This window comes from Amphibalanus amphitrite, unplaced genomic scaffold, assembly GCF_019059575.1.
Source record: "Amphibalanus amphitrite isolate SeventyFive unplaced genomic scaffold, NRLGWU_Aamphi_draft 000550F_arrow, whole genome shotgun sequence".
In the NCBI taxonomy this organism is placed as follows: domain Eukaryota; kingdom Metazoa; phylum Arthropoda; class Thecostraca; order Balanomorpha; family Balanidae; genus Amphibalanus; species Amphibalanus amphitrite.
This window is the reverse complement of record NW_024882044.1, coordinates 190,376-212,301: the sequence shown is the minus strand read 5'-3', so window position 1 is coordinate 212,301 and position 21,926 is coordinate 190,376. Positions and strand designations below refer to the sequence as shown.

At 47.0% G+C, this 21,926-nt stretch overlaps 2 protein-coding genes across 2 annotated transcripts; one reads left to right on the top strand and one right to left on the bottom strand.

Moving 5' to 3' along the window:
* Positions 1-5,301: 5,301 nt before the first annotated feature.
* Positions 5,302-21,303, top strand: LOC122393720 (digestive cysteine proteinase 2-like). Its single transcript, XM_043389978.1, has 6 exons — positions 5,302-5,457; positions 5,773-5,943; positions 6,388-6,626; positions 6,752-7,053; positions 20,376-20,583; positions 20,711-21,303. Exons 1-6 carry the CDS (start codon positions 5,326-5,328, stop codon positions 21,135-21,137), a joined length of 1,479 nt encoding a protein of 492 aa, XP_043245913.1. The 5' UTR covers positions 5,302-5,325; the 3' UTR covers positions 21,138-21,303.
* On the bottom strand, positions 13,938-15,486 carry LOC122393719 (procathepsin L-like). Its single transcript, XM_043389976.1, has 4 exons — positions 15,324-15,486; positions 15,003-15,173; positions 14,640-14,878; positions 13,938-14,503 (listed from the first exon to the last, which is right to left on the bottom strand). The coding sequence occupies exons 1-4, from the start codon at positions 15,474-15,476 to the stop codon at positions 14,077-14,079; spliced, it is 990 nt and encodes a 329-aa protein (XP_043245911.1). The 5' UTR covers positions 15,477-15,486; the 3' UTR covers positions 13,938-14,076.
* Positions 21,304-21,926: the final 623 nt, after the last annotated feature.

Below are 21,926 nucleotides of genomic sequence, written 5' to 3'. Positions count from 1 at the left end.
AATCTGAGGAAAGACTACGCTCGCTTCGCTCGCTCCGTAATCAATGGTTCCATGTTAACCTTCGCCCCAGTGGGGGGGGGGCATATGTTACCACCCTGTCGCGTTTTTTGCGTGTGAATAAAAAACCGCGGCGCGTAGCGCCACGCCGCTTGGGGTATCTTTTGGTACATCAGTTTTGGATAATGTGTGAAATTGTTGACCCCAGGTCATGTCAGGTCAGGTCACCAGGTCAAGTTAACTGACCTAGCCTAAAAAAAGTTTGCAATCATGCAAACTTTTTTTTGCATGATTTTTTTTGCCTGCAGTGTTTGTCAGAAAGGTTTCAAACTTGGTGGATTGCATGCTGTTATGGTCGCCTACAATTTGTTTATCTCGGATTTTTTATATCCGTGACCTAAGGTCAGGTCAGTGGCGTGACCTTTCCATTACAAGTCAATGGAGAAAAATGAAACTGCCTCTAGATTCGTGTGTATGCATAGGAACAGTCCAAATATTTCAGAATCACAATGATTTAGTCCACTCGTGATGACCAAGGTGTCATTTTTGCTGATAGCCTCTAGACAGGTCATCCGAGGTCGCTTGAGGCTACAAACAGTTTTTTGCCAATAACTCGCGATTGGAAAGAGATAGAACGCTGGGGATGGTCTCATTGTGTTTGTCTTGTTGAGACGCATCGACTGATATGCAGCATGACCTTTTCCGGTGAGGTCATGACCTTGACCTGAGGTCAAATTTTCAAGTTGACCTTTTAAGGTCAATTATAGTTCGTTCGACGCGTCTCGGCGAGGGGAACACGATTCTGGCAATAGAAATGTCGTGGCTTTTTGTAGTCGAAAGTTATTGTCGAAAAACACTTTTCGTAAAAACAGCTATTTTTGGAGTTTTTGCCCTCTGGAGGCTAAACCGTTGACCTGAGGTCAATATTTATAAAGACCTTTTCAAAAGAAGTGTTCAAAAGCTATCGATTGCTCTTCCATACGTTTTTCTAGCTACCATAGTTCATGAGATATCGGCATGTTTTCTGAAAAATATAATGACAATTGGCAAATTTTGACCTTTGATGACCTCTGGTGACCCCAATATTGCTCTAAGGTGAAAAATGACCGAAATACTTTCAAACGTACGCCTTGAGGGCTATCGACTGCTTTTTACCGCGTCTTTCTAGCCCTCTTAGCTTTTGAGTTAGAGGTGGGTGGTAACATATGCCCCCCCCCCCCCACTAGGGCGCAGTTGGCCGAGACCGCCACTGGGGCGCGGGTTAAAAACCCTCCCGGCAGAAGAGGTGCCATCCCCTCCTGACGATTTTTCCCGCTTCTTGGAACGCACCAGTGATAGAAAACTGGCACTTAGTGTACCTGAACTTTGATTTGAAGGAACCCACCCACCTTAAAAAAGTTGAATATGCATGAAAGTGATGTCGCTCGGTTCAGAAAGAGCGAAAATGAGTATCTACCAAATTTCACCGAAAAATATTCAACGGTTTTCAAGATATTAGACTCTTACTTTTGTTTACTTTTGGGATCTCCGCTGTTCCTAGCGACTTTATTTGGAAGCAATAGCTTGGCAGCTGAAAGTGTGGCACTTGTTGCGGGTAAAGCAGCATATACCACCGCGTTCTACCAAACGTTTTAGTAAAATATTTAAAATCGTTAGATCTGCGCTGACGTCACACATTCAGCAGGGGCATTCTAATGCATTAGCCCCTCTGAATTCAAAGTGCTGCAACTTTGAAATTAGATATTTTGTAGTTGAGGAATATCTCGATGTTGTGAGTGCTCAAACCGGTACGTGCAAGCCAGGGACCCCATTTTGGCTATCTCAACTCAAAACTAATGTTGAGCTGGGATGGTCACTTTAAGCTACTGATGCTGAGACACTGGCCGCATTTTCAAGTCATGTCACGCAGATCATGCAATGAACCTCTGCATGATCCAAAAATTGTGACAATTTTTGCAAAGTCCTCAGCGCCAGAAAGTCTTTCGCATGGGAATATCCCGAGCTTTTACGACTTGCCTATTCTCGGATTTTTATAAGGTCCAAATGAGTTTAAGCCAATCACCTGGCAGTGGGATACCAATTACAATTGGGTTAGAACCTAAGTTTTAAAATGCGTAAACTTCTCTGACAGTTTCTTACCAAGTGACGTCGCCGCTCATCCTATTTTCGTACATGAATTATTAATTTTTGAATTAACTAAGCACGTTAATGCATTTCTGCTTAAAATCAGGCAGCGAAAAAATACAAAGCATTTTTGGTCACAAGATATCGGCACCCTTTTTTTAACCCTCGCCGGACCTATTGGTTTTCTACATACGCCCCGGCCGAGGGGGGGGGGGGCGGGTACGACCCCCCCTCGCCGTTTCGCCCCTGGTGGAGCTAGCGCGTCGCGGAAAAAGCGAGCGTGCGCGCCGTTACGAGACGCAGAGATTGGTACCCTATTTTAAGGTCCTAGGTCAACCGGTGACCTCTGAGTTCAGGTCAAGTGCCCCAAGGTACGGTTCAGTTTTTGGTGAATAACTTCGCAAAAAACGGCCGCAGAGCCACGATTTTGGCAGCATCGTGTTCGTCTCGCTCAGGCGCGTCGAATGATATGCTTTTTGTTCGGGTCAGGTCAACTTAGGGTGTTGAACTCAGGTCAAGGTCAGGTCAGCACCCCCAGGTCACGAAGTTGGTCTGTCATGTCGCATATCATTCGATTTGGCAGGTCTTCCTGAGTCCATTGGTGGTTTTCCCGACTCGCTAGCTCAATTAGATCAAGAGTTATTGACGAAAAACTAATATGACCTTGATGACGTCATAAATGACGTCACGCAAGGTCAACATTGCAAAAGTGACGCATCTAACCTTGCGAGGAGTGCATCAAATCACGATTCTGTGTGCTTGAGATAGTTGGAGATCGTTCCCGGCGCCAGAATAGCAGTTTTCATTTTTCCCCATTGACTTATAATGGTGAGGTCACGAAAATGACCTGACTTCATATGACCTTTAGAAAAAAAATCAGAAGTATACAAGTTGTGAGACTCATAATGGATACTAGATCCTGCAAGTTTCATTTCCCTGTGACATCTCCTCTGGCAGTGAGGGCGTTGCGAAGTTGCGACATCTGAAGACCGTGCAGAGGTTCACTTATGACGTCATAGGTCAGTGACCTGACCTGACCCAAAAATGCGGTTGGTGTCAAACGATCCGGCTTGAATCAAAGGTCAGGTATGCCAAGTTTCAGCTCTCTATCGCCAGCGTGTTCGGAGCTATCGCGAAAAAACCCTATGAGGGGGGCCCGCCCCCCCCCCCTCGGCCGGCGAGGGTTAACCCTATTCCTGGCGGGCTCCGCCGGGACAAGAAACTGGCGGGGGGGGGGCCGATTCGGCCCCCCCTGAGATCTCGAGAACGAAGCAAGATAGCGACAAACGGTAAACGACATCGGATACGCACGGTCAAGATCTACAATTTTTACTAAGGTCATTTTCAGGTCAGGTCAAAGATGACTTCACAGGGGTCGAAAAAGTCAAAATGGCGGCGCTAGATATGGAGAGAGTTTTTCTCGAATAACTTTCGAATTAGTCAAGAAAGGAACAAACTAAGGGCATCATCGTGATCCTCTCGTCAATCCGCATCGAATGATATATATGTTGACCTCGCAAGGTCAAGGTCAAAGGTTGACCTCAGGTCACGTGACCTCGAGGTCATCATGTATATCATTCGATGCGTCTTGACGAGCTGAACACAATGAGACCATCCACGCGTCTGTATCTTGTTCCTGTACGGAGTTATTAGCCAAAAACCTTTGGTGACCTTTGATGACGTCACATGACCTCACAGCTGCCCAACAGCAAAACAGACCTCAAGGTAGTGAAGGTTGATCGTATATGAAGTCATGTATGGTATATGGGGCCATTCCGACCCGTTTTAGTGGTAAAAACAGGGAGTTGATTTTTCCCCCATTGACTTATAATGGGGAGGTCGCGAAACTGACCTGACCTTAGGTCACCGATATCAAAATTCCGAGATATACAAATTGCACATACTGGTACCCTAACTAAAGCCTGAAGAGAAGAAATTGATCGGTCAAAAACTCTAGCTCTGGCGTGATTGCAAACTTTTCTGAGGTAGGGTCACCAAACCGCCTCTGGTGACCTGACCTGAGGTCAGATCAACTCAAAATTTTCAGACGTGTTGCGTAGAAGCCTTTTAGGAAAAGTCAGAAAATTTGAGCTTCCTAGCTCAACGCGTTTGGGAGAAATAACCAAAAAACCTCAGGGGGGGCTCCTGAGGCCCCCCCCCCCCGCCAGGAATAGGGTTAAGGTCCCAACCCCATTCTCATTGTGGAAACACGGAAACTGCTTATTTAGCGTCACACATGACCTAGCTCATACAGGGATCTTCAATGCCCTCCAAACGGCGACTTAAATTTACCTTTAGTCCAGGCTGAGACAAATCAATACATGCGTTTGGATCAATAGCAATGATTCCTTTGACTTTCAATTTACAATTTGTTTCACTTCAATTACTTGACAAAAGAAACAGTAGGTAATTTCACGCGGTACTCATGGCCTGTGTAAGCTTATCAGCGCATATAGCAATAGGCCATATGGTGGCTTCACAATCAACATATCTTTCCGACCTTAGCAGCCGACAAAAGTACACTACTGTGAGAAATGAAACATTGGTGCGTGATAAGATTATTCTAAGTAGCAAAGTCATATCCATTGTTGACGAACGCCGCCCGCAGATAGGTATATAAGGAGCGGTGATATCAAGGCGTGGCATCTGTTTCGCACAGCTCAAAGGTAAGACATGCATCATATTTTTATGGATAGGAAGAAAATGCTGCACTTCTTTCTAGCTGTGGCAATAGCACTTTACGCGGCAGCTTTATTGTAGTTCAGGCAAAACTTCATGACTTTTTCAGAAACATCCTACCACCGCAATCATCCATTCGGACATTTTTATGGTGTGAAAAATATGTCATAAGCTTTCTGTTTGCATTTCCAAATTATTTAAAACATGCCAACAAGATTTCATGGTGATTGTTTGAATTGGACAAGTTAATTCGTATGTGATGTAAGATAAATATGATGCTGGATGGTTTTGTTGTTTTTATCTTACATTATATACGAATTAAGATGTCATGATCTTCCATGTAAAAATATCAACTCTGCTGTCTAGCTTCTATATCAATTCAATACAAAGTATCTACAAAGTATGTAAGTGTCGATTGCTTTCAGAATTTATAGATAAGCCTAAATAAATGTTTTGCAATGCTTCACATGGCGTTATTCCGGCAGCTGCCAATAACGATTCTGGTATTGTTACTTCCACAGAATCATGAAGGTCCTGCTGGTTGTGCTTCTGGCCGGAGCGGCCTCCGCCTTCGTGGAGAGGCCCGAGTGGGAGGCCTTCAAGCTGAAGCATGGCAAGTCCTACGCCAACCCCATTGAGGAGTTCTATAGGATGAAGGTAAACTAGCAGAGACAAGCTTGTAATGAATTAGGCATAGTGTGGTTTATGGCGATCATATTCATTAAACACTTCCAGCATGACCCGCACTTGTTCCAGTGGCGGCGTAACACCTTCAAATAAGGGGGCACAGCCGACTTTTGGTCCCATTCTTTCCATTCAACGCTCATAGGGCTAATGTTAAAATGCCAAAATCAAAGGGGGGTACGGTGCCCCGGTGCCCCCCCCCCCCCGTTCCGCCGCCTATGGCTTGTTCAAATTACATCGTAACTTAACTACTGCATCTGACCCGCTCTCCTTACCGCTGCTCTTCAGGTGTATGCCGACAACAAGGTCAAGGTTGCGCAGCACATGAAGGAGTACGCCGAGGGAAAGCACACCTTCACCCTGGCCCTCAACAAGTTCGCCGACCTGACCTCGGATGAGTTCGCCCGCGGCTTCAAGGGGCTGAAGATCGGCAGCACCGTGCCCCACAAGATGCACCAGGTAATTGATACGAACTGCGCCAGCGCCAATCTTTGTATGTAGGACTACGTACGTGCGTGCGATGCGGGCGGTTTTATTTTTTTGCGGCGTTTTTGCGTTTTTTTTTTGCGGTTTGCGGCGGGCGGGCATTTATTTGTGTTTTTTTTTTCTTCTTGCGACATTTGCGTTGGCGTTTCCGGCGTGCGTTTTGCGCGTTTTGCGGTGTTTGCGTTTTGCGGTGGGCAGTTTTTTTCACAATTCAAAGTCCCAACCTTCGGGCCGCAGCGCTGCTCGAAAAGCGCTGCCCTCGAGTAGGACTAGGTACCTACTTGTGCCATTTTGAATTTCTTCGAAAATGATTTGTTTTTTATTGATTTTCCCTTCGAAAACAGATAAGTAGCTGTTGAGTGTTGCAGCGTTCCATCTCTTTAACTCTGGTAAACATGTCGTATAATCTTTTTTCAGGTGTCTGGCAAGGTGAACGCGGCTGAGGTGGACTGGCGCGGCTCTGGCGTGGTGACCGACGTCAAGGACCAGGGCCAGTGCGGCTCGTGCTGGTCGTTCTCTGCCACCGGCTCGCTGGAGGGTGCCTGGGCCCTGGCCGGTAACTCGCTGGTCTCGCTCAGCGAGCAGCAGCTGGTCGACTGCTCCACCGCCTACGGCAACGCCGGCTGCAACGGCGGCTGGATGGACTCGGCCTTCGAGTGAGTTGTCATCACTAGTAACGCTGAAAGAGATGTGTTCAAGGACATCAATGAAACCATGTTGATGATGACATAGTTCTTCCCCTGAAATGTCATGCTTACATTACTACGTCTGACGTTTTCAGGTACATCCGTGACAATGGTGGCATTGAGGCCGAGGCTGCCTACCCCTACACCGCTCGCGACGGCCACTGCAAGGCGGTTGGAAACAACGTCGCCACCCTCTCCAGCTACGTTGACGTCCGCTCCGGCAGCGAGAGCGCTCTGCAGGACGCCGTCGCCAACGTCGGCCCCGTGGCTGTCGCCATCGACGCTTCCCACTTCTCCTTCCAGCTGTACTCCGGCGGTGTGTACAACGAGGCTCGCTGCTCCAGCAGCCGCCTGGACCACGGTGTGCTGGCCGTCGGCTACGGCACTGAGAACGGCCAGGACTACTGGCTCGTCAAGAACTCGTGGGGCGCCAGCTGGGGCATGGACGGCTACATCAAGATGACCAGGAACTCCGGCAACCAGTGCGGCATTGCCACCTCCGCCTCCTACCCCGTCGTCTAGATGGATTGTAGCTGCTTGGAGTTGAGAAAAAGACTTCCAACAAACTCTCAATAATTTCGAGCTGTGTTTCAATTCTTTATTTCCTTTATAACTTGCATGCGGTGCGAATATATAGAAAACAGCTACTTTGGTGCAGATAGCAGGCCTTCATTTCTAAAAGAAATAAACATTTGGCATCTGAAATGAAATGTGTTTGCAATCCAAGACAGCCTTGTCGACTACTCGGAGGGAAGGGGCGACGTGGGACGTGACGGCGACGTGGGACGTGACGGCGACGCGGGGCGTCACGGCGACGTGGCGACACACATCTTAGGAGCGATGTTCATAGACCAGAGCCTTGGTGTAGACCTGGTTTGAACGCCCACACACACTTTTAATCTCCTGGTCACAACCTGTACTACTCAAATTTGGGTGCTCAGTGAAGTCCAACCGCGGTTCTCGATCAGGACGGTACGCCTCCGCCAGCAAGGCACTTTCTGGCGGCATACTTTTACGAATTTTAGAAAAGGCATACTTTTCCAAAATTCGTTTTTTTTAACAACCCTAGTGCACGGCACTCTACTAACTAGCCTCTAGCGACGTGCCATTGTTGAGAGCAATCGGCCTAGCCGTTCTCGAGATCTGGAAGCGGCACTCTGCACGTACGCACGTGCAAAATGGGTCCCAACTGACTTTTGCACGGCACCCTACTAACCAGTCCCTAACCATGTACTTACCAAATTTCAGAGTTTCAGTGCAGTCGGTTTAGCCGTTCTCAAGATCTAGAATCGACCCCTGCACGTGCGCACGTGTAGCAGCATCCCAACTGCATGGCACATGGATATGCATTGCCCAGCGGGTGCCTACCTACATACCAACTTTCAGCGTAATCGGCCCAGTGGTTACCGAGATGTTGCAATTCTTACAAAACTGACACCTCCTCGTTTTGCACGTGGCGCGTGCATAAAGGGTCACCAACATGCATCGGGAATAGTCTAATACTTGAAAGAAGGAATAAAGCTGCCCTACAAAAATTACCGCATGTAATTCGGTCTAGTGGTTGCTGAGATATAGGTACGCCTCGCAAAAGCGTTCGCACGGCCGGCCGGCCGGCCGCTCATCCTCAGAAATATCCGTTAATCTACGAAAGACTTCGCTCGCTCCGTAAAAACGTTATGCGGAAAATAAAATTTACCAGTAAAACTCCTTTTGGGGCGACTAACGGAGCGAGCGAGAGGATGAGCCTTGCACGTGCGAAATTTCGAGGGGTTAACCCTCGCCGGACCTATTGGTTTTCTACATACGCGCCGGCCGAGGGGGGGGGGGCGGGTACGACCCCCCCTCGCCGTTTCGCCCCTGGTGGAGCTAGCGCGTCGCGGAAAAAACGAGCGTGTGCGCCGTTACGAGACGCAGAGATTGGTACCCGATTTTAAGGTCCTAGGTCAACCGGTGACCTCTGAGGTCAGGTCAAGTGCCCCAAGGTACGGTTCAGTTTTTGGTGAATAACTTCGCAAAAACGGCCGCAAAGCGCCGATTTTGGCAGCATCGTGTTCGTCTCGCTCAGGCGCGTCGAATGATATACTTTTTGTCCGGGTCAGGTCAACTTGGGGTGTTGACCTCAGGTCAAGGTCAGGTCAGCACCCCCAGGTCACGAAGTTGGTCGAAAGAGGTCATGTCGCATATCATTCGATTCGGCAGGTCTTCCTGAGTCCATTGGTGGCTTTCCCGACTCGCTAGCTCAATTTGATCAAGAGTTATTGACGAAAAACTAATATGACCTTGATGACGTCATAAATGACGTCACGCAAGGTCAACATTGCAAAAGTGACGCATCTAACCTTGCAAGGAGTGCATCAAATCACGATTCTGTGTGCTTGAGATAGTTGGAGATCGTTCCCGGCGCCAGAATAGCAGTTTGAATTTTTCCCCATTGACTTATAATGGTGAGGTCACGAAAATGACCTGACCTCATATGACCTTTAGGAAAAATCCGAGATACACAAGTTGTGGGACTCATAATGGATACTAGATCCTGCAAGTTTCATTTCCCTGTGACATCTCCTCTGGCAGTGAGGGCGTTGCGAAGTTGCGACATCTGAAGACCGTGCAGAGGTTCACTTATGACGTCATAGGTCAGTGACCTGACCTGACCCAAAAATGCGGTTGGTGTCAAAAGATCCGGCTTGGATCAAAGGTCAGGTATGCCAAGTTTCAGCTCTCTATCTCCAGCGTGTTCGGAGCTATCGCGAAAAAACCCTATGGGGGGCGGCACCCGCCCCCCCCCTCGGCCGGCGAGGGTTAACCTCCAACTGACTTGTGCACGGCACCCTACTAACCGGTCTCTAGCGATGTGCCAAATTTGAGCACAATCGGCCCAGCCGTTCTCGAGATCTGCAAGCGGCACCCTGCACGTGCGCACGTGCAAAATAGGTCCCAACTGACTTGTGCACGGCACTCTACTAACTGGTCCCTAACCGTGTACCAAATTTGAGCACAACCGGTTCAGCCGTTCTCGAGATCTGGAATCGACCCCTGTACGTGCGTGCGCACGTGCAGCAGCACCCCAACTCTGGCACATGGATATGCATTGCCTAGTGGATGCCTACATACATCCCAACTTTCAGCGTAATCGACCCAGTAGTTACCGAGATATTGCAACCATTACAAAACTGACACCTCTTCGTTTTGCACGTGGCACGTGCATAAGGGGTCACCCACATGCATTGAGAATAGTCCAAAACTTTGCAGAAGGAATGAAGCTACCCTACAAAAATTACCGCATGTAAATCGGTCAAGTGGTTGCTGAGCTATAAGCCTTGCAGAAGCGTCCGCACGGCCGGCCGGCCGCTCATACTCAGAATTTTTTAATCTACGAAAGACTCCGCTCGCTTCGCTCGCTCCGTAACCAGACTCACTCAATATACGAAAGTCCCCGCTCGCTTCGCTCACTCCGTAACCAGACTCAATTAACTTTGGACGAGCTCTGCAGTCCACGCTTAATTTAATGCAACTTTCTAAGGTTACACTAACGTTTGTGTAAAGCGCTGCATTTTCAATGTAAATTGGCCGGCTACCCGTCTGTCCACTCAGTGTATATTCAGTCCGTGCACTTGGTCACACGCCGCATTCTGGATTTAACCAAGAATAACCATAAAACACGTTTCGCTTAAGTCCTTAGAAGTCAGGCATTCTCTGAGGCGGCTCTTTTTCGTGATGAGGTAGACCTCGATCGTCATGGGTGTCAGGCCTGGATCGTCGCCGTGGGTTACCGTGCACGCGCCACGGGCCGCGTGCCAGGTGATCTGTCGTCGCGGTCGGCGCCGAACACCCGCAATCAGCAGAAGGCACCGGGTCCTGGCACCGCTACGGTCCTGATCAGAGCGAGCCGCACCGGAGCCAGGAGGCCAGCGGGGCGGGGCGTCGAAGAGTACCTATATGCCATTGGTGGACCTTGGGATGAGTCAGGGATGGAGCCGGACATATGTTGTCATTGGTTTCTCGTTATCTAGCTAAAATATTTAGTGTTAATTAATAAGGCAACAATCATTCCTCCTGCAGGTCTTCCTTCCAGCACTTCATAATTTATGTCTTTGCTGGCAAATTTAACCCGCGCCCCACTGGGGTCTGCGTATAACACGCCCTACTGGGGGGGGGGCCCTCCTAACTCCGAAACTACTGGGCCGATCGTCAAAATTCAAACGGCGTCTGATAGCCCCGGAAAACTGTCGAGCGAAACCTAATTTCATTGACCTCGAGGTCACTGATGACGTCATAGGTCAGGTCAAAGTAAAAATTATTAGCATTTTGGCTTCTTAACGTTTTGGGCTCTGGCCGCCGTCTTACAAGTCAGATCAGGCTCATTTTTGGTTCACACACTCGTGAACAGATGCTCTAGATACTCTGAGGGTACCAAACTTGTACTTTGATTTTCAGGTCAAGGTCAGGTCATCACAGGTCACGAAAATATTATATCATCCGTTGGTCACGTGACACATGTTTTATGGTCCATTTAGGCCAAACCTTTCGAATTTGATGTCGTCTGTGTCATTTGAGGTCATTTTGAGTCAAATTTAGCTTAGGTCAGGTCACTTTCAGGTCAAAAAAGGTCAAATTTTGAAGTAAAAATTTTTCAACAAAAAAGGTGTCTATTGGATGCAGTTTGAGCTAAGGAACACGATGGTGCTATTTATATTGGCGTACGATGTCAAATTCGTGCTGAAAAATTGAAATGAAAAATTAAAAATTGTTAATTTTTTGCAATAATGCGTATAATTTGGCCATTTTTGAAGATATTTAGCTAAAACTTGCTAGAGTTAGTCATAATAATGCGTTCTATCACATATATTCCGGTTTTTCGAACAGTCAAAAAAAAAATTGAAAAAATGTAAAAATATAAATTTGGAGTTTTATTATATAAGATTTTTGAAATTTTCCAAATTTCGAAAATCTGAGATAGCAGTTTGATAGCGCAGTCTATTCTGAGTCCTCTCATGCAAAGAAATTGGATCTAGCTTAAAAACGTAGCTCTTGGGAGCGATTGCCGTGGTTCAATGTTTTGCGTCGAAATCGGCCGAACATGACGTCATTTTGACGTCATTTTCGGCCGACCTATGGTAGGTACGAAGTTCAAAATTTGACACAAGGTGTCAAATTGATGCAGCCGAAGGTACTGAAAGTTTGGCGTCAATACGTCAAGCGGTTTGGAAATTATTGCAGAAAAACGGGAGGAGAGGCTATAAATAGCCCCCTCCCAGTGGGGCGCGGGTTAAATATCACTGACGGCACTTCATCTTTTCTGCTAAAGTTAAATAACTGCATTTATGAGTTATTGTTGTTGTTGTTGTTGTTGTTGTTGTTGTTGTTGTTGTTGTTGTGTTTTTGCCTCTTTCTATAAATTGATGTTACCTTTGTAGGTGGCTAGACAAATCACCAACTACAAACCGGGTGAGACCCTACGAACCCTACCAGAAAAAGGCACTCATCTTTCAATGATTCGCACTTCGCGCAGTACCCTTGCTTTCACCCTAGCTAGGCACACAGCAAACAACACTCGCGGCACTGTGAAGTGTTCGTGACTGACGGAAACGGTAAAGCCGATTGTTTGCCACCACAAGTCGTAATTGCCCTTATTGAGTGGAGGGCACGCTCCGAACTCACCTGCAGGCACGCCGCGTGGCGTACCGCTGGGAGGCGATATCACGCTCCAGCGCACTGTGGCCTCGGTGTTTGTTTCAACCAAAGACGCTCCATTTGGTCAACGCACTTCCTGCGCGAACGTGACTCACGTCTCAACCTCCCGGGTCTTGTGGTCGCTGCTGCTTTTTAAATTGGGCGAAAGTAACTGCACCAAATTCGTGAAGTGTTTCACCAAATAAAATACCAAATATCCAAAGTGTATGTATATAAATACAAATATCCAGAAAATCGGCGCATAATAAGGATTTATTGTGGTGACTAGAGCCGTGCAACCCATATCTTCTCAATCTGTCGGACGACGGCCAGTGACGCAATGACGATGCAGAGTGCTGATTGGGTATCGACTCTGCATTGCCCGGCTGTTGGTTCCTAACGTGACTAAGGCACGTGCGCTGGCTTAATTTAGTGGTTTGTGAAGGTGAATGCAAGAAGGGCAGGAAGCTCGAAGCTGAATGAATCACTATGTATGTCCTTGGCTGAATTGAATCAAACACTATTGTTGGGAGCAAGCAAGGCATTATATACCCGACCGGAGCAAGGCCGTCCGCCGTATATAGGGTTTGAAGAGTTGTTTGGTCCGCCTATATATGGCCTTGGTTTGGTCTCGAAAACAGAGCTGGTGGATTCCGCTAATTATCCTTGGATAGTTGTTGGATGGATCCTTTCATAGGCATTGAACTTGAAGGATGTGACAGCTAAATGGAAGATGTCCTATGATCTTGCTATGATCGGTCATTTTTTTTGCGTTTTTCCGTAGGACTGTATTTCGGCTGTTAGCATAGCTAAGCCCCATTAGCTACGTTCCTTACATGCCGAGTGCCGACCATCACTTCTTAGTGATTCCCTGCTACATAAGAATTTGTTGCAGGTAGAGTTGCAAAGTTTCCCTACCGCATTACCGGCATGCCGGTAATTTTTCACTACCGCAGGTTTTTTGTGGTATCTGGCATGTCTTGCCGGTAGCATGCCGGTATTTTTGGCTTTGCACAAAAAAATATTAGCATATGATTCAAACTTTGGACACTAAGAGGAAAATGTGGCATTTCTTGTAGGGGTAAACTGGAATCAACAATGCAGGCTTTTTAGTATGCCGGTAATTTGGTGGTGTTTTTGCTTTGGGCGTGGTAGCATGCCGGTATCCCCAAAAAAATTTGTGGGGCGGGGCGGTGCCGGTAGCAGCCTTTGGGGGAAACTTTGCAACTCTAGTTGCAGGCCATGGCTTCTTTACGGATTCGTTCGTTTAGGTATGCCCGCCGGGTATCCGCCTTTTAGGTATTCCAATAATTATCGTTGGTGAGGGTTTAGTAACATTTTTACTCAACTGACATGGCGGCTTAAGAACCTTCTTCAACTTGAAGAAGTTAGCAGTCTAGTCCAGGTGCAACTAGCCACGTCTCTGATAAGTTCATTCCTGCCTCGTCGCTTTCACATCCGGCATCTACTGGTGAGACTAGGTTCTTGCAGCTCAAACAACTATCGGAGAAAAGCTCTGGCATCTGTCCTTCAATTAGAGCTCGGAACTCAACTCGTCAATACATATTTCAGTAGACATTCGTTTGGATTGTAATGAAGCACACATATGTACACTGAGTTCTAAATTTTATTGCACTTTCAATGAGTGGGATATGTTAAATCATAAAGGAAGGTTAACTTTGGAGCGTAACTGAACAAAACTAAACAGCATCGCTGCATTCAACTTATTCACGAAACATTGGAAGTACACCTAGACGACGGGGTAGGAGGCGGAGGTGGCAATGCCGCACTGGTTGCCGGAGTTCCTGGTCATCTTGATGTAGCCGTCCATGCCCCAGCTGGCGCCCCACGAGTTCTTGACGAGCCAGTAGTCCTGGCCGTTCTCAGTGCCGTAGCCGACGGCCAGCACACCGTGGTCCAGGCGGCTGCTGGAGCAGCGAGCCTCGTTGTACACACCGCCGGAGTACAGCTGGAAGGAGAAGTGGGAAGCGTCGATGGCGACAGCCACGGGGCCGACGTTGGCGACGGCGTCCTGCAGGGCGCTCTCGCTGCCGGAGCGGACGTCGACGTAGCTGCGGAGGGTGGCGACGTTGTTTCCGTTGGCCTTGCAGTATCCGTCGCGAGCGGTGTAGGGGTAGGCAGCCTCGGCCTCGATGCCACCGTTGTCACGGATGTACCTGAAAACGTCAGACATAGTGTAAGCAGAGCTTTTCAAGGAAAACACCAGTTATGAACAGCTTACATGGATCACTATAATCCATTGACATATGGCGACATATCTAGTTCACTGTTGCTGCATATTCAGAGACTTACTGGAAGGCCGAGTCCATCCAGCCGCCGTTGCAGCCGGCGTTGCCGTAGGCGGTGGAGCAGTCGACCAGCTGCTGCTCGCTGAGCGAGACCAGCGAGTTGCCGGCCAGGGCCCAGGCACCCTCCAGCGAGCCGGTGGCAGAGAACGACCAGCACGAGCCGCACTGGCCCTGGTCCTTGACGCCGGTCACCACACCAGAGCCGCGCCAGTCCACCTCAGCCGCGTTCACCTTGCCAGACACCTGAGGGAACAAGTGCCGTCAATGATATTGCTTAACAAAAGATACCAACCAAAGTGCTAGGTATCATAGGGAATAGCTGAAAATTCCAGTAATTGTTTTGGTGTAATATGTAATGCGTCAATACCTTGTGGGTCTCGTGGGGCACGGTGCTGCCGATCTTCAGTCCCTTGAAGCCGCGGGCGAACTCATCCGAGGTCAGGTCAGCGAACTTGTTGAGGGCCAGGGTGAAGGTGTGCTTTCCCTCGGCGTACTCCTTCATGTGCTGCGCAACCTTGACCTTGTTGTCGGCGTACACCTGAAGAACAAGATGATCGGATCAGCTACTACCCTGGACTATGAATATTCAATATACAATCAACTCATGCTGGAAAGTGTTTTATGAAACTGCTGCCACGAATCGGATGTTTTGTCTGTTTCCAGTCATTCATTTCATCGGTAAGCCTACCTTCATCCTGTAGAACTCCTCGATGGGGTTGGCGTAGGACTTGCCATGCTTCAGCTTGAAGGCCTCCCACTCGGGCCTCTCCACGAAGGCGGAGGCCGCTCCGGCCAGAAGCACAACCAGCAGGACCTTCATGATTCTGTAAACGCATGACATGTCAGCGTGCTAGGCTTACGTTCAAATCAAGGATGCTCATGTAAGACAATGTAAATAAATTCAAAAAGTAGCTTTACTTTGATTTTTTTTTTCAAAATTCAGGGTGTAATACAAGAAGACATGGTATAATACAGCAAGCTATAATAATGCATTATAGCTCGAGGATATAATAATGCATTACATACTAGCCGCTTTCACGACGGCCATCTGGTACACATTTGATACACATCTGGTACAGATAAGGTGCAGATTTTGTCAAATTGCGGATGCAGGTATCCAAACAGGGGCGATTCATGTTGATATGCACTGTACCATTTGATGAGCGATTTGGTGGTATTTAGATCGTCATGGAGCGAATGAATTCATTATTTATATGATGTGCTCGTCAACACTCACATGTCATATGCTTCCGAAAGTAATAAGAGCGTCCAGTACTGAATATTGGAAAGTAATTACACATCGATTGTTTGCTTCTTGGATCATGACATTCGTTATGTGAAAGTAGCAAAAGAAATGACGTTTGAAATGAACATGTTTTGTAGTTATTTCATGTTCACCAGTGAGTAAAAGGTGGATCATAGGCGGCTCCAGGAAAAATAAAGGGAGGTCGATTTCACACGTAAATGTTATATAACATGACCTCTACCAATCCGTTTTTGTGATAGCACTAACAAAAAAAAGATATATTTTATATTTTGTGTACCCCGAATTCATTTAACTGTATCCGCCTATGATTTTTTTAATACTTTATAATGTTTATAATGTATGTTGATTTCTGATTCATTCTGTTCCGATGGGCTTCAAAATACTTAAAATAGGTTAAAAAACATGGCCATGGTAAGCAGTCAAAAAAGTGTCTGCAATATGCAGTTTTTACCCCGTAAATTCAAAACAGTAAATTATCCGAAATCCCCTGGGGCAGATGGGGATTTCGGATAATTTACTTTTTTCGGATAATTTACCCCAGTACCTATAGGTACTGGGGCAGATGGGGATTTCGGATAATCTACTTTTTTGATTTTTTTCTTTTTAATGTAGATCACCTCGAGTGAAATCGAATGCTGTTTGAATTTTTAGATTCAGCCGTAGATTTTGAGATATCAATGGTGCGTCGTTAACATCATCCCCCTCCCACTAATAGAGTTAACGAGGCTATCCTGAAATGGTAGCTAGATGCAAACTGGTGTACCTAACATTTTTGGCCGTGGTCAATTTGTTTGCACCAGTAGTTTAATAGTCCAAGCTTACAGTAACTAATAGCCGTTTTCACGACGGCCATCTGGTACACATTTGGTGCACATCTGGTACAGATTAGGTGCAGCTTTGGTCAAATCAGGTTCAGTGTGTCTCTTAGCAGCTATCAACTAGGGTTGCACTAATTGCTTATATGCCTGCTTTGTCATATCAGAGAGCATCATCGATTAAAACACTGAAATAAATTCATAAAATGAAGATAGCAGATTTGGTCATCAGGTGCACTCGCCGGATAGCCCATCGTGAAAACGGCTAAAGTACAAACAACACATAAGCTCTCACCTGAACACTGAACAGTCAGATGCTGCAATGAAGTTCACTCCACTATATATACCATTTTTCATGGCTGTGACGCAGCAAAATCGCGGCGCTATCGTTGGCGTTCTTTTCCATTCTCACGCCAACGTCCTTGCCTGCACATTGGTATTGAGACAATGTCGCGGAGATAAGTAACAAAGCTGACCCAGATGTTGAATATACTTATATCATATTATGTAGTGCTTGTGACAAAGATATATAAAAATATATAACTATAAGATAAATAGTTTTCCGTTAAAATGATAGTGATGAATTATAAAGAGGCATCTTTCAAGGTAAAAGCGCCATTTTAATGCAACCGACATATTCCTATGAAAGATAGGTTCTATAAAAATATATATTTATTAGGTACTATTTAAGGGGGGTGGTTGCCACCCCCCCCCGCGCCATTTCGTTCCTCTTGGAGATAAAGCTTCGCGGCAAAAACCAACAGATTCGTTGGGAAGAGACGAATCCAATGGTACCCAATTTCACCTCATTAGGTCGATCATTGAGCTTCCAGGTCAGGTCAAACTAGAAAATATTGCTGTTTGGGGCCACCGTTGGAATATCACGTGCGGTGCCCATCATATACTGATTGCGCTGCCCTTTGTGGTGCCAGGCCAGTAGAACAGCTCTTTATCACACTATCCGACTAGGTTTTTACCGGCTGTGGTCATTTCTGGTCAAGCTAGGTCATGGTCAACGATATTTGTTTGTATGTCTGTGTGTGTCTGTGTGTATACTGATGTGTGCACCGATTGGTTTGTGTGTCCCATTTACATGAGATCATGATCTGAGAAGTTTTTACCGAAAACTCAGTCGAGAAACTTCATGAAAAGTAAATTCAGCAAGCCTAAATTGCAATGTTATTAGATGAGCTACGTTGACCTTAACCCTGACCCTGACATCTGCACACCGTCCAATAACATGTTCCATGATAGGTGGGAGGTAAGACTAGCAAACATACCGACGCAAGATGTTTAGTATTTGTCATTTTGGTCATGACATGACCTGAAAAACAAGGTCATATTTCTGAAACTAAAAACCACAGAAACTTGACATTTTTAGTGGGCATTGAGAATGGATAGAGCAGCAGCTCTACGAAAAATCAGGTTTCTAGGTTTAAATGTTGAGTGCAGAACAGAAAACCTACCTGGGAGTGGCAACCCCCCATGTGCGGGCGAGGGCTAACCTACGGAAGAATTATACAGGCTCATTGGCTACATCTGAGCTTTAGTATTTCAATGTTTTATTATTTAGATATGGAACTGGCACAGAAATTTCATATTGGAATAATTCTTCTTCAAGAAAATGCCATTGCTCTGAAACATCAGATGTTAAACCCTCAAAAGCAACCAAATTAACCAAACGACCCAAATCGTCTAGGAAATTCGGAAGCTGATAACTGGATGCCTGATCATTAGCAACCAAAACAACGGCATGAAGTAGATATTATATTGTGAAAACCCCTTAGCTTAACGCTTTTAAATAACTCGTTGTTCATACTCGTACTCAACGTCCGAGTCATCTAGGGAACAAATTGTGTGTTACAATGTCCACAAATGCATTTACCTAAACAAGCTACCAAAGGAAGTTAAAAATTTAATCGACATTTTTGTGTGTCCAAATTTGAAGAATAACTTACATAACTAGCCTTCAAAGTTCAAACGCGGCTTATCAAAATGGCAGTCAATATTTGCCGACCCCGTGGGACCAAGAACATCAGTGACAAACACAGCAGGGTCACGGCTGATAGCCTCTCCATATAAATAGGAGCGACCCAGAGGCGATGCTACACGACTGCGGAAATACGTACAGGTGAGCACTGAGCCGCGCTGCGTCACAGGCGTCGATCGACTTTTGGTTTGATTTACATTACGCATTAGGAATGGAGGCGCCTCTAGTAGGCCCGCAGATACTGGTTTGTTCATTAACGCACTTCACAAAAACAATTTGCCGGGCTCACAAGATCAAGAGAAGGATTCCAAGAAGGATCTTGGAATTCCAAGAAGGATTCCAAGAAGCTTTTGCTGACTGGCTAGGAAAAATTGTAGGCTGTATAGTGTATCGTAGCACATTTTAGAAATTAGAAATCATGCTGCTTTGCTGTTTACCATGACACTAGACGATAAAGGCACTCATTTAAAGGGACTATCCCACCTTTAACATGGGATTTGAGTTGAGATAGCCAAGTTTGCGGCGAGGTTCAGAAACCACTATCTATCTAGGTTACAACCCCCGCGGCCTCTTGGTGTTGAAGAAATTCGTTCCCTTCATTTGAAAATGGGCCTTGTACAAGGCCCTATCTTCAACATGGAGCGACCGTTAGTGTGACGTCACCTCGTTTAGTCATTCTGATTTAAATGGGTTTGTTCGTTGAAAAATCGCTTAAAACTTGGTCTGAACTTTGTTGTGGTGCCTACAGAGTAAAAAGAATCAGCTTTATGACAGTAATGTGGCCTGGGGAAGGAGGTAATTTTGGGCTGTGACGTCACATATTTGAAAGTTTGTGTTTGAAATATGGGAAGCCTAAGATGTTTAATGAAAAATAAATGCTAGAACCGTGTTCCTGGTCATCCAATCTATAAAGTCGGGCACAATTTAACTGGTTTTAACAACATTTTGGAAGGTGGGATAGTCCCTTTAACAGCAGGTACTTACAGCTTTGCCTCGTTAGATAATCCGAATGTCAGGGGCACTTACTATTCCATTTGCTCGTCTACCCGAACAGTCATGAAGGTCCTGCTGGTTGTGCTTCTGGCCGGAGCGGCCTCCGCCTTCGTGGAGAGGCCCGAGTGGGAGGCCTTCAAGCTGAAGCATGGCAAGTCCTACGCTAACCCCATCGAGGAGTTCTACAGGATGAAGGTATAGGCTTACATGAAATGAATGACTGGAAGCAGACAAAACATCCGATTCGTGGCAGTAGTTGTCATAAAACACTTTCCAGCGTGAGGTGATTGTATATTGAATATTCATAGTCCAGGGTAGTAGCTGATCCGATCGTCTTGTTCGTCAGGTGTACGCCGACAACAAGGTCAAGGTTGCGCAGCACATGAAGGAGTACGCCGAGGGAAAGCACACCTTCACCCTGGCCCTCAACAAGTTCGCTGACCTGACCTCGGAAGAGTTTGCCCGCGGCTTCAAGGGACTGAAGATCGGCAGCACCGTGCCCCACGAGACCCACAAGGTAAGTATTACATATTACATATTACAGCAAAACAATTACTGGAATTTTCAGCTATTCCCTATGATACCTAGCACTTTGGTTGGCGTCTTTTGGTAAGCAATATCATTGACGGCACTTGTTCCCTCAGGTGTCTGGCAAGGTGAACGCGGCTGAGGTGGACTGGCGCGGCTCTGGTGTGGTGACCGGCGTCAAGGACCAGGGCCAGTGCGGCTCGTGCTGGTCGTTCTCTGCCACCGGCTCGCTGGAGGGTGCCTGGGCCCTGGCCGGCAACTCGCTGGTCTCGCTCAGCGAGCAGCAGCTGGTCGACTGCTCCACCGCCTACGGCAACGCCGGCTGCAACGGCGGCTGGATGGACTCGGCCTTCCAGTAAGTCGCCACACTAGCCGCACCGCTGAAAGAGATGTGGCTAAAGATCTCAATGAAATAATATTAACAATAGTGTTATCCTTCTCGTAAAATGCATTGCTTTCATTACTACGTCTGACGTTTTCAGGTACATCCGTGACAATGGTGGCATCGAGGCCGAGGCTGCCTACCCCTACACCGCCCGCGACGGATACTGCAAGGCCAACGGAAACAACGTCGCCACCCTCCGCAGCTACGTCGACGTCCGCTCCGGCAGCGAGAGCGCTCTGCAGGACGCCGTCGCCAACGTCGGCCCCGTGGCTGTCGCCATCGACGCTTCCCACTTCTCCTTCCAGCTGTACTCCGGCGGTGTGTACAACGAGGCTCGCTGCTCCAGCAGCCGCCTGGACCACGGTGTGCTGGCCGTCGGCTACGGCACTGAGAACGGCCAGGACTACTGGCTCGTCAAGAACTCGTGGGGCGCCAGCTGGGGCATGGACGGCTACATCAAGATGACCAGGAACTCCGGCAACCAGTGCGGCATTGCCACCTCCGCCTCCTACCCCGTCGTCTAGACGCAGTTTCAAGGTAGCTTGAAGGGCTAAAGTTCAGTGTGAACTTGACAGCGTTTCGCTTGGAAACTCAGGATTTAGAAGCCGATGCATTCTGTTGATATGTTAACCCTATATTTGACTCCTTGGCTTACAAAACTATGCCGAATACACTTCTAAAAGATCAAAATATGTCTTTGCTCGTGTGGATGAGCAAAATACGTGACGTATATTAAATTTCCAAAAGCTGGCCTCAGCACATATCTGCAGACCTAAAGACTACAATTCACACCATGAGTGCAAAAAAGGTGAGATTTGACGCACTGATCGGAATTAAAAGACATGTCCGCTTATTTATGGAAGACTGGAACAATATGCATCGCATACCTACCCAACTTTCTAGACTGAGTAGAGTATGTACACACCCATTCATTCGAAGCAAAGCCATGTAACTACAGAGTACAGAGGTCAGACGCGGGAGAGAATGAAAAGTTTTCTCTCCGTACTTGTGTCGGAAGGTGGCCGAAAAAAATAAACCAGGTGGCAGCGAAACCAGGTTTAGCAAAGCGCAAACGGAATCCATCTGAGAAATGAAAAGAGAATGAAAGAGAATGAAGAGAATGAAGAGAGAATGAAAAGTTTTCTCTCCGTACTTGTGTCGGAAGGTGGCCGAAAAAAAAATAAGCCAGGTGGCAGCGAAACCAGGTTTAGCAAAGCGCAAACGGAATCCATCTGCGGGTGGGACGCCCATTGCCAGTCCGACAGTCGTCTGTATCTGTCCAACTGTCGCGTTTCTTAGACCGGGCCGGCGCA

Excerpts from the sequence above, each read along its gene's own strand:
- LOC122393720 (XM_043389978.1), top strand. The coding sequence starts at position 5,326 with ATGAAGGTCCTGCTGGTTGTGCTTCTGGCCGGAGCGGCCTCCGCCTTC. Across the intron at positions 5,458-5,772 it reads AGGAGTTCTATAGGATGAAG|GTGTATGCCGACAACAAGGT; the intron begins GTAAACTAGCAG and ends GCTGCTCTTCAG. Across the intron at positions 20,584-20,710 it reads TGGATGGACTCGGCCTTCCA|GTACATCCGTGACAATGGTG; the intron begins GTAAGTCGCCAC and ends TGACGTTTTCAG.
- LOC122393719 (XM_043389976.1), bottom strand. The coding sequence starts at position 15,476 with ATGTCATGCGTTTACAGAATCATGAAGGTCCTGCTGGTTGTGCTTCTG. Across the intron at positions 15,174-15,323 it reads AGGAGTTCTACAGGATGAAG|GTGTACGCCGACAACAAGGT; the intron begins GTAGGCTTACCG and ends CTTGTTCTTCAG. Across the intron at positions 14,879-15,002 it reads TGCCCCACGAGACCCACAAG|GTGTCTGGCAAGGTGAACGC; the intron begins GTATTGACGCAT and ends TTGTTCCCTCAG.